Below are 12,626 nucleotides of genomic sequence, written 5' to 3'. Positions count from 1 at the left end.
TTCCCCTTCCCCCTTGTTTCTGTTCCCCCCTTCCTCCTCCCCTATAGACTCTGCTCCCCGCTCTCTCCTCCCTAACCTCTGAGCTCCTCCTTCCCTCCTACCCTCCCCTACCTTACTCTTGCTCAAAGTGAGCAGGTTGGCAGGCTCCATCCCTGTTGTAGCCTGGAGCACTGAGCATGGCCCCAACCCAGCCCCTGCAGCAGCCATGCGGGTTGCAAGCCACAGCAATGGCCCCAGGCTGCAATGTGCACAGAGCAAGGGGAAGGCAGGGGGAAGGGGAGTGAAAAGAGAAGTCCATGGCGAAGCAGAGGCTGCGTGGATGGCAGGTAGGGGCTGGAGTCCAAGCCACAGCAGCCACCTGTGCTCCCCACTCCCAACATCCTTGTACTCAATTCTAAGATTAGGTGCTCCTCCCATGTTAAATGGGTGAGGAGCATTTTATCTTAGAATTCAGAAAATACAGTATTTACTTTTATGGTCTTATTAGTGCTACAGGAGCAGAGACAATCTGTCAAGTGAATGAAAGCTAAAAGGAAGTCACCAGCTCTTATGACAATGCCTGTTGAAGAAAAAAAGCACAGAAAGACATCAATCAAAGGGGACTAGTACCGGCTCATGGATTTTGCTGAAAACAAAAATCATAACAAACAGCATTTCAAGGCAAAAAACAAAGGGTTTGATTTTGTGCATGAGCAAATTAGGCTTTATTAACAGAATAACAAGGACATGACCTATTTGCCTCTGTAGCATCTTTTGGGACTCTAACAGTAAAGACTTTGGGAAGCAAAAACTTGGACTCCTTACGATCTCCCTCGGATAGCTAAAATAATTTTGCTTTATCCCAGTCCCCATCTTTGTGTACGAAAAAAAAGAAATACTAGGAGAGGCCCAGGCCTCAGCACGTTACGAGACTAATTTTTTAAATCAACAGAAAACATTATTTCCCACATTTTCTATTCTGTTCTCTCCTACAAGTCTGTGTTAGTAACAGCTCCAGTGACAAACAGCTGAGTTAAAGATTCAGCAACAGAACTATTATTTTTCTTATCCCAAAAAGAAGTCCTTTAATTGATATCCCCCCTCTGGAAATAAGAACAGCTTTGGCTAAGATTGAATAACCATTCAATTTTTTACTTTAAATGTTATATACTTTACTTTGGTTTCTTCTTTTCCTGTATTTTATGTTCAGTAAACTTTAAGACCTTGGCATGAATGTTACAGTATATCTGCCATGGTGGCTAAGAAAGCTAAATTCTCTGGGCTCCCAAACTGTAAGCATATTTAACTGTTTGATGTCATACAGCAACAGGGACATGCTAATACATGTTATTACATGAGCTTATTTCTTTACACAAATGAATATATCCCATCTTTCTAATTTAATCTTTCTTATTTTGGAAACCTAAAATTAAAAAAAAATATTACTTGAGACAACAAACTTCTCCCATAGCAAAAAGACATATAGTTGATAATAATGTAGTTTATAGAAGATATTACAACAGACATTTACCACGACTACCACATTAGTACCTACTTGATAAGAAAATCAAGAATGCAAAATTGCACACTTAAACAATTTTGTTACTTTCTCTGCACTAGTATTTTTAACTGGAATTTTAAATTAGCATTTGCTAGCTTTTGTATCAGTCAGCATTGACTCAGAAACTAATCCAAACCCCAAAGCAATATAAGAATTATTTTCTACTGAATTCAGTATGTTTTGGATCAGATCCTTATCTAGCCACATAAACGTGCATAATACATCTGCATTTTTAAAAGCATGCCTATAGAATTAAGGTTCTACTATGTGTGTGCTCAGTAAGCTATTTTCAACAGCTCATTTGTGTTATAAATCAAAACAAATTATTTCTTGAACAGGACTGTGGGTCAGGACCTTATCCTTTGAAAACCGACTTAGCAGCAAGTTTAGTTGCCATATTCAGAGACCAGACCTACATTACAAAAAGTTTTGTTGCCACAGCTATATTACCTACATGCATGGAGAAATGGACCATCCAGCCAACACAGGTAAGATGGCAAAATCTCTGCTGCAGAGATGCAGCTCTGCCAGCAGAAGGATGATTTCATCAGCTTATCATAACGCCATACAGGAAAGTCAGCATGGCCTCTTCTCTGCAGAAAAACCTCACTCTATCAGTATCTCTGCTAACTATAATTATGTTGTAGAAGAGCCCCCAGCAGCAACAAAGGCTCTGTGGTGTAGACACAAGCCTGCACCCCCTCATGTGGGTAAAACAGAATTGAATTCTGGTCTCCATGACAGACATTACACTTTTAAAAAATGGCTGAAAAACTGCTAAAGAGTGCGTTTTGAATAATTCTTACGATGGGCAGAATGGATTTTGCCTTCATGTTCCAGTCATTCAAAATTATTAGAGAGAAATTTGTTCAAATTTTCCACAAAGAATCCACCTCAGACACAGGCCAAGCATAGGAAATGTAAGATCCAATAATTAATTTTCTGTGAATTAAGTGTGCAAAAAAGCCAACATGTTTGGGTTTTTTAGAGAAACTATTTTGTAGTCTTAAATATAGCAATTGTTACTGCTGTAATAACAAATAGCAATAACCATTTTTCTTCTCTATTTTGTAACATTCATAAGTAAATCACAGCCACAGAAGTCTTTTCCACCAACCTTCTAAAGCACTTTAGACTGAATACTGTAAGGAAAAGCAGATTTATCCAAATCAGCCAATCTCAACCAGGGTGCCATGACATTCTGGGGTACTTTGAGATCATTTCAAGGGTGCCTGCAAGGTGCCAGGCAGTTTTAGACCTGTTAGGGGCACAACCATGATTCACAAGACAAATCTGAAGTTTTCAATTAGGGATACATACTGTTATAAAACATTCTGGCCTGTTGTGGTCTTTCTGAGCTCTTTATGACAGAAGAATTGCTCTATTATTTTTCTGTAGTCAAAAAAGAGAGAAAAGACTAAAAGCTGGCATTTTCTGAGAGGTGCTTGGGTTTATTGAGGGGTGCCTCAAATCTACTGATGGGTGCAATGAATCTAAAAGGGTTGAGAACCACTGATCTAAATTTCTGATTGCAACTTATATCCTAAATTTTAAAAGTAACACACAATAAAAAAGCAGCAGTTTAAAATCTCAAAAGCCATACTGCAGCTCCTGGCCCTATCCTTAATCTTAGAGCCCAATCCATTCTTGTTTGTCCTCAAAACTGAATTTTTATATTAAAGTTCACTCAGTTGCTTCCTGGCACACACAAATTCTGTGCCAGATTCCATCACTAATAAACAAGGAAGGAATATAAAAGAAAGTGCCAAGAGACATGATGGTTCTTAGCTTGTGCGTTAAAACAAAGCATGGTTTAGATTTAAGGCATTTTAAAGATAAAAAACAATAAATGTTGGGTAAATTGCTTTCAGATGTTTTTCCCTAGCTCAATGTGCTATTCAATCCAATTAGCTTCACAATGCTTGAAAACAACATTCAATTACATTTTCAAGAGAATACTAAAATCATATTTTTCCATCACTATTTCAACAAATATGCTACAGAGGTTTAAGTCTGGAAAATGATGAATTCTCCTGTTTTGAGCCCCTCTTCTGCTGGTTTCAACAGGAATTTTATTAGGTGTGCAAGGACTGACAGCTTTTTAGGAAAGCAAATAATGCCCCTTGGTAAAATACAGAACGCTGCTTGGTACACTAGGCAACTTTGGGTAGTATAAGCATTGATGTGCAATTGAAGTGAGTTAGAACAGAGTGCCAACCAGGGTGATAAAGCCTATTGTAACAGATACCATTCAAACTATTTTTCTATCACTGCAAAGTTACAGCAGAAGCAAACAGAAAAAATGTTTCTTCCTACTTTCATACCACTGAAACACAAGTACTGAATATTCATTGCAGATAGATTTTCATACGGTGTAATACTGCCCTGTGGAAAAAACTGCAAATCACTGTGGATAAAAAAAAAAGGCACCCCCAAAAAACCCACTGCAATTCCTGAGTACTCTGGATTCTGGCTAAACGTATGAAATAAGATTGGTGGCATACTGTTACTCTTTTGCATTTTTAAAATGGCTTAACAAATAAAAGCTATGTTCTCATGCCATGCCTAAACAGTGAACCAGTCAACAAAAGTTATTCTGTCCCAGCCAGCACTTTCTTTTCATTGCTCACTGTGAAGAGCCGACAGAGTTGTTTTATGTTAAAACAAAAATATTTGGAGTTAATTTTAAAAACAGGAATCCAAGACTGATGAGAAATGAAACTGTGTGTATGCCATAATGTGAAATGTCTGGGTATATAATGAAAAACTGTATTTTCAATTATAAATATTTATTCACAACGTAAGTGTTTGTACTGTTTGGACTGTGCTTTTTTTCTTTCTTTCTTCCTTACTCATAATCTCTAAGCCAAAACAAGACAAGAGTAAATTCAACACATTTGTTTTCAACTGAATGAGGAAGCCTACCATTGGGGTTATTTCCCAGGGTTGACAACATATCCTCAACTTTTGGAATTATTATTATTATAAGGCTGATAATAAGAAAGAAACACGTTTAACAGGTAAGCTTCTTGTGCTACCATTTTTCTTTGTAAAACTGTAAAGCCTGACTCAAAAAGCCCTTATGAATCCTTACATCAAGCTTAGTATAAAGATGATAATGCCCTTTCACAAGCTATATTTATTTTTAGGCTTGATCTGGCCAATTTCCAAATGTCTCTTGCAATGAGAAAGTTTTCCAAATTCCATAGACTTTGAAGGGCAAAGCACATGTTTTGTCTGGTACCCAGGATATGTACCAACTTACGGGTGTTAATTATTTTAACTAAGTAGAGATACACTATTCAAATTTATTCACTGTATTTCAAATTGGCCAACAATAGTTTTGCTTAATAAATATAAAAACAATCATCTATAGTATTATTTCTACAGCTTTCAACAGAAAGTCTGATTTTCTTTTGGTAATATCCTGTGGGGTACACAATTTTTTTTTAAATTTAGGGAAACAAGCTCATCTACAATAAAAAGGACAAACTACTGAAATCATGAATCTAGCTATAACCATCTGTATATTCTCTGAAAGTAAATGCAAAGTTAATCTCTACAATGTATAGTATTCCTTGAATGAACAGTTTGCTCCATATACTATGGCCCCAGTAAAAAGGAACTTAAGTTTCAGGAAAAATGAAGTGAACTTCCAGAGCAATGGCCAAAGACTAAGGGACTAAGGTAAAAATAAAATTTTAAAAATGGATATAGGCCTGTTGTGGTATTATTATTTATGTTAGAGCAACTCCTACAAACCTCAACCAAGGATCAGGGCTCTGCTGTATTAAGCACTACAGACAAGTTAACCCCCTCCACCCCCTGCAAAAGTAGGTTCCCTGGCCCAGGGAAATCACAATCAAGGAGCCCAGGGAAATCACAATCAAGGAAGGTCAAAGGACAGGACAAGAAAAAACTGATAAGAGGATCCGAAGCAAAACAGCAAAGTAAGGATGCTAAATACAAACGGGTAGTTTCATCTCATCTGTTTATCCATTACCTGTAAAACACAGTTCATCTGACATCACAGGAGAAGTGAAGGCATTTTACAGCTGGATTTTTCTCCTCAAGTATAGGGAAAAGTAGGAGAAAGTATGAAGTTGTTGAATGAGAAGTAGAAGCTGACCACATTGGCTAGGTGCAGACATTCAAAAAGCCTGAGGTGAAATCGATCCAAGTTGCATGGTTTTCTGTAAGTGGCGCAGTTTAGATGGGCAGCGAACAGAACATACATTTGCCCTTTGGCAAGGGGAACAAGGGGGACAAATCTTAGTCCAGGTCCCACCATTTTTAAACCAGTCTGTGTGCACCAAACTTCTGTTTTGTTATAGGTATAGACCAGTTTCCATTCATTTATAGTGGTAAAAGTGCAGGGTCTCAACTGTTGCAGGCATACTTTTGCATCAGTTCTGACCTGGGCACCATGGTTTTTCCCTGCCACTGTTTCCCTCTGGCCCTCAGCTGTGGCACAGGCACAGCACCATACCCCCTGGAAACAGCCCAGATCCTTGTTGGCCTGGGTTAGCACAAGTGAAGCCTCTTGCTACCAGAGACCCCCCAGCTCCATGGGCCAGATCCAGGGGCTCCGTGAACTGCATCCAGCCCCCAGACCTTACAGTGCCAAGGCCTGGACTAGTAGTTAGATGACTGACCATTTATGACTGCAGACAGATGTCTAAAACTAAACTTTGTGCCTGTCAGAATACTATTAAAATGGAGTCCTCTTCTGAAAATCTGAATTAACAGGAAGTATGAAAAATGTAAACATAAAAGGGGGAATGGAACTGGACTGGGTGGTACAAGGCAGTGTAACTAGGATTATTGTGATGTAACAAAGACAGACAGCACTTAGGTTTTAATTTTTTAAGTAACCTTGTACAATCTCAATTGAGATGTATAAAGCTAGCCAAAGTACTACCAGACCTTTCAGGGAACAATCCTGCCCTAGAAGTAGAAGCATCTAATTGCTTGGGCCAGTAGTGCTATACCTCCGGCCCACACAGCTGTGCTGTCTGACTCCCAGGGCTTCACACAGGTCTGGAAATTTGGCAGCAGGGACCAGTGCTATTAATGCTGCCAAATTTCTAAGCATTGTATTGGACTCGCACAAGGAGGCCAGGGTGGCAGTCCAATCCACCATATGCAGGGGCAGGTCTGATCTCGTACACAGAGGGAGGCCAGTGGTCTGAACTGGCATGCAGGGCTGGGCCCATGCACCAAATGGTACCTGCACAATGTCCCCACACTGGATCAGGTCCATGGAGTGACCCTATGCATCAGACGAACTCCTCACTAATCATCCAGTCTATGGCCTGGAACATTTGGGCACCACTACTATAGGCCATTTCCACTCAACTTCCACGCTTGTGACTACCTATTTACTCACATCTAAAATGAGGTGTTTTTTCCACCAACTAGCATGGGAGGGAGGCCCCTCTCATCTTAGATCTGCATACAAGCTAGGGGGTGAGGGTGCAGGCATGCTCAGAGCCAAAGTCAGAGCCACAGAAGCCTCCTGTTCCTTGCACCATTTGCCCTCTGCAGTTTCTGTTCCCCGTCCCTTTCCCCCCATTACTGTCAGGTGCAGCTCAGTACCGGCTCCAGCTGGATTCCTTCCTTGGCACAAAATCCAAGGAAACTCCGTCCCCTGCCTGGCCAATTAGAAGCATCGCTGTTGCTTCATGGCCAAGCAAGGACTGTGCTTCCATGTGCTGTGCTCTGTGCCCAGCAGGGAACACAGCAAAAGTAGCACCTAGCAATAAGGAGGGTGGGGAGAGGCAGACTGTAGGGAGCGCGGGGGAGGGAAGGGGCAGACTGTGGAGAGCTAGGAGTGGGGCAGCAGATGGTGGAAGGCTGCAGAGGGAAGGGGGGGCAGAGAGCAAAGGAGCCCCAGACACCTGATGCTTTAGCAGTAAGGAGGGGGAGAGATTAATTTAAGACAACCCTCCAATAATGGAGATTCTATACCTGGAAAATTATAACAAATTTATAAACTTTCCATAGATAGAATCTAATTACTGGAGGGTGGGGGTGGTATCTGAAATTCAAAGTTTTCTTAAGTTCAAGTAAATATGGTAGTATACATTCACCACTGTATTGCATCTATCCAAAGACAACAGAGATACTGAATTTCTGGCTTTGTTAATACAGAAATTAAAATACAGTATTTTACATAACTTAGCTCATACAAAAGCTTTTTCTTTGCTGTATGACATTTTACATAACTTCACAAAATGATTTTGGTTTAAAGTTTAAAAACTATCAACACATATCCAGATACAAAGATTCAATTTCCTTCTAAATACTATATATTATTCATTGTGCAGAAAGTAAACAGTTATTTTCTAAATAATCAGCATATAAGTTAGCAGATAAGGATTATTTATAACCATAATTTATTGGTAAGTTAATATTTCCTTGGTAATGTCAACAGAAAAAGTTATTTTAGGCTTTTACTAAATATGCTTATAATTTTTAAAGAGTCAGCATCTTCATTCTGTTTACCTGGCCAGTTTTATAATGTCTTGCAAATTGGTTAACCACACGATAGTCATTTGCAAAATACTCCATTAGAATAGAGGGAACTTCTGCAAAATCAGTAGAACATCTGGTCCCTTTAGGGAGGGGAAAATAAAAGAAAAACAAGAACATTAGTATAGAGCCAGTTCCATTAACACAAGTAGTTATGTTTCCAAGAGTTGTTAGCATTCAATTTGCTGTACTATTCTCTGCTTTATGGAGTCAGTATTTTATTTCTATAATGTTATAATACATACTGGGAAAAAAATCATTACAATCCTGCCTTTTTACTATGAAATCACAAAGTAAAACATAATATTTGAACAGCTGGATGAGGTGCTTTATAAAGCTGTGGGTCACACCCTTTCTAAAGGAAATTCGGCTGCAGCCAAATTGGCCCCACATGAAACACTGTTAGTTTTTTTCTTCTTTTTTAATTGTCCTAAGCCTAAATCAAAACTGTACTGTAAATAACACTACATTAATCCCATTCAGTTATAATTCTTATCTTCCATCTGTTTGCTGAGCTTACATATAAAAGCATAGATATTAGGCTCCTACAATACAAGATCAATCAATGTAGAAAAGCCCTTCTGAATTTCAGTGCAGGTCCTGAATATGTGTGATAAGTAATAATTTTAGAATTACATCATTATGTTTTCATGCTTTCTCTTTTTTCAATACTGCTTATTACTCACGGAGTCACTAGAAAAGACTGCTGAAACAAAGCTGTACTTTTAGTTGTTAATATAAATGGGAGTTAGGCATATCACACATAAGTTATATTTTGGAACACAGAGATGGTTGGGATCACAAAGTATTCCAAAAGAAGTCTCAAAATGGCATGTATTTCATATAGTCATAGGGAAGTAGGGCTGGAAGGGAACTCCAGAGGTCCTCTGGTCCAACCCCTTGCCTGAGGCAGGATCATCCCTATCCAAAACATCCCAGCAAATCCATAATCTAAACTCTTTGTAAAACTACCATCAACCCTGACACAGCACACGATATAATACCCTAACGTGCCATAGGTAAAGCAGGGGAACCACAGCAGCCAACGTCCTGCTTCTATAAAACGTTGTCAGTGTACACCCAAGAGGTCCTGGGTAGAGGATAGCATCTCCCACTACAGAGGAAGGGATCCCATGGGGTAAAATTCCTTCCTGACCCCAAATATAGCAATTGATCTGACCCTCAAGAGGGACACAAAACCCTCTAGCCAGGAACCTCCAGGTTTAAGTCCTGGCAGAAGCGCTGGCACAGCCCAGCCAAAATCCCCAGCCTTGGCTGCAACCAAGCCCCCAATGCCTCTGGGGAATGCTTAAAAAATAACCCACAAAAACCCCTGACACATATAGCAGAAAAGGGGGGGAGCAGTATTCCCTCCCAGCCACATGAGGTAACCATAATAGAGAAATAGCTATGTCTATATCATCCCCGACAAGTAGCTGTCCAAGCTTTTCTTAAATACCTCCAGTGATGGAGAGTCCACAGCTTTCCCAGGCACTCTATTCCACTGCCATTTTGTTCTAACAGTGAAGAAGTTTTTCCTGATATCTAATCTAATCTTACTTTGCTGCAACTTCAAGCCATTGGTCTGTGTCCTACTCTGTAGCAACAGAAAAAAGATGCTTTCCTTCTTTTTTATGGCAGCCCTTTAGGTGTTTGAAGACTGTGTTCTTAAGTGCCTTTTCTACAAGCTGAACATGTCAAGAACCTTTAGCCTTTCCTTGTATGCTTTATCATCTTTGTTGCCTGACTCTGGACCCTCCATGTCCTTTTTAAAATGTGCAGCCCAGAACTTGACATAGTACTCTAGATGATGCCTAACCAGTGCCGAGTAGAGAGGCACTATCACCTCACCTCCCATGTCTTGAACCTAACATAAAACAGAAACCTCCTGAACAATATCCCAGCCCAGCTTTGGTGGTTAACCTCTGCCCAACTAAGAAGGTCTTGCAGTGCATATGGAAGGGCTCTGGCAGGCATCCATGAGGAGGGAGTTCAAGAGCTGAAAAGCGACTGCTGGGAACAACCTCCATCAAGTATTTCCCTATCAATTGAAAATGTCTTGTTGGATACATCCTAGACACTGCATTGCCTTGCTCACATCTACTATATATTATTGGCTCAGTTGTTCTGTGACTGACTAATACATTAAGAGTAGAAATAGACGTCACCAAATAAAGCAGATCAACTGTGTCAGTGTGTCCCAGCACGGCTCATCTGCTTCACTGGCTAAAAAGCACATTGCCTGTTGTTCTGCCCATTGATGCTGCAGGACATCAGGTGATGTGTTCTTCCTGGGCTTGAGGGTCCTGATCCTGTGCACACTGGTGTCTCTGGGGTGTGCCTCAGTAAACAAGAAAACCTTGAGTTTCCCTGCTTACAGTGACATGTCCCAGAGATCTCGGGGGTGCATCTCTGTAAGAAGGGAAAGCCAGGCAGGCACTCCCAGGGCTTGAGGGTCCAATCCTGTGCAGGGTCAGGCTCCTCAAGCTCCTGGAGAGAGAAAGTAAGAAAGGGTACCTGAAAATTTAAAGATGTTGATAACAACAACTTAAGTCTCAAATATTCAAATATTCAGTTTGTCCTATCTACAAATCTTGGTTTTATTCAACAGCTTGCCAATCTTCTTTTCCACCCACAGGAAGATGAGTCCCTCTCTTTTCTATTATTTTCTTGAAGCATCAGAGCCATCATCATATATCTTTAGGTTGGACCACTTGGTGTGCCTATAGCCTGCCATCAACATAAACTGTATGTTACAGACAGGAACAAAAGTCCTCCTTCTGCTGGTCTTCTGACAATGGCTCAAGCAATGCAAAGAGTAGAGACTCCCTAAGGAGTCTTTCCATGAAAGATTGCTGCCAGCTAGGACAATTCTAGAGTGTATTTAGGAGCGGTACGCAAGGGCTTACAGTATGTCTCTGTCTCAAATAAACTGATGTTTCTGTCATCAATTTCTTGCTCCAGCTGGAGTATTTGAACGTGCCCATATACATGAGACACTGGCAACAACAGGAGGCCCCTAAAACAGCTGATCTGGAGATGGACACATCTAGTATCCCTGGAGATCAAAACAGACAGAATAGAGTAGGAGGAGGGCAGCTGGCTCAATAAGTATTCAAATCTATTGGGTAGAAACTTCTATATACAATGTAATTTACATTAGCAAAGCCAGCTGCAATATACTGTTGAAGGCAGTTCTTTTTAATGTCAAAGTGCAAGCATGAGTATGCTTGCTTTTGAGTGCAAAATATGCCTGCTTGCAAAATGTGACGGTGACATATTCCTCTTAACAAGCATCCCCCTTTAACTAATCCCAATAGCATAATAAAAGTCCATGAGATAAAGCATATCTTTAAGACATGGTGCTTACAATTCCATTTTTTTCCACTTTTCATGGTGCTAAACAGTCATTCTGCCCCAACAACTCTCACTTCCCACCAAGTTCGTGTGTAAAAGTACATTTTAAACTGTTTGCAGATATTAAAAATAAATGGTATCATGTAGCTTTAACCATACCATGGCTTTAACCCACTAGCCATAGCTGTAAGAGAACCGTCAGGCCAGCCTGGCAGCTGCCATCAAATATGCTAAAGCTGACTGCCACGGTTTGAAAAGAGCAAGCTGAAGGAAAAATAAGCATGTTCTTTCTAAAGTGTGCTGTTCCTTTTGTGTGTATCTGGTGATCCGTGATTTGTTATCCAGTGTGTTCGTTCATGTTCATTTACTTTGATAAGAGAGCCTACTACTTACTTGCACACACTGAAATTATCAATTTATTTCATTAACAACTTGATTTTAAACCTAGTAAACACAGAACCTGGCTCTGGCACTTTAATACCACAAATCCTTTTTTTCATTTGTTTGTTAGAGGGGGGGAGGGAAGAGTGGGGGGAAGAGAGAAAGGAGGAAGGCAGGACCCTCTTGGCATTAGATTTTATACTGTAAATTCCCTAAATCATCTGCAACCCAACCACTCTATTTCTTTTTAGCTCAATTAGTTTCAATCAACCTATTCTTCTTTTATTACATCTAAAATGATGGAAAGGGGTGCCTTGCAGGCACTGGGGTAATAACATGAGAACACAAAAAGGGCAAGAATGAAGAGTTTGGAGAATCAGCTAGATTCCTTAATAAACAGGACAGCAACTGTGCATTTTTTGTACTCAAGAATCCAAAAAAATCACGTCATCATCAAGAGGCTGGAGGTATTCTGGCAGCATTCCAGAGGCAGTAACAGACGTACACAAAAAAAACACTGGCATGAAAGAGAAAAATAAAAAATGGAGGTCAAAGATGACTTCAAGTTTCTGTCCTTCAGAACAGTATTAAGGTTTGAATTAGAGAGAGATTCAAGAGTGAAAAATCAGAGACACAAGACATTCTTTGTTTTTGTTCCAAATCAAAAGATACTTTTATTCCATTTCATAGTTGAGGGGGGGAGTAAACAGAGATCCTCCGATAGCTGCATTTTTTCACCCTTGTCTTCAAAGGGTATACAGCATGGCAATCCTCACCTCTACCCTCATCAACGATGATGTCCCAAAGAGTAAAA

General features: G+C 40.1%; 1 protein-coding gene across 2 annotated transcripts in view; it reads right to left on the bottom strand.

Annotated features, from left to right (window-relative positions):
- MIPEP (mitochondrial intermediate peptidase) overlaps positions 1-12,626 on the bottom strand; it is a 106,902-nt gene that overhangs the window by 40,530 nt on the left and 53,746 nt on the right. For both annotated transcript variants that reach the window (XR_016439299.1, XM_090028779.1), the window contains exon 14: positions 8,048-8,157. Coding sequence is in view for 1 of the 2 variants with exons in the window: in XM_090028779.1 (XP_089884905.1) it covers positions 8,048-8,157 (110 nt within the window). In the remaining variant the exon portion in view is untranslated. The remainder of the gene's footprint in view (positions 1-8,047; positions 8,158-12,626) is intronic.

This window comes from Crocodylus siamensis, chromosome 1 (assembly GCF_052110815.1).
Source record: "Crocodylus siamensis isolate JL-2025a chromosome 1, ASM5211081v1, whole genome shotgun sequence".
NCBI lineage: Eukaryota > Metazoa > Chordata > Crocodylia > Crocodylidae > Crocodylus > Crocodylus siamensis.
Note: the sequence above shows the minus strand (reverse complement) of the source record. Positions and strands in the feature narration are given on the sequence as shown.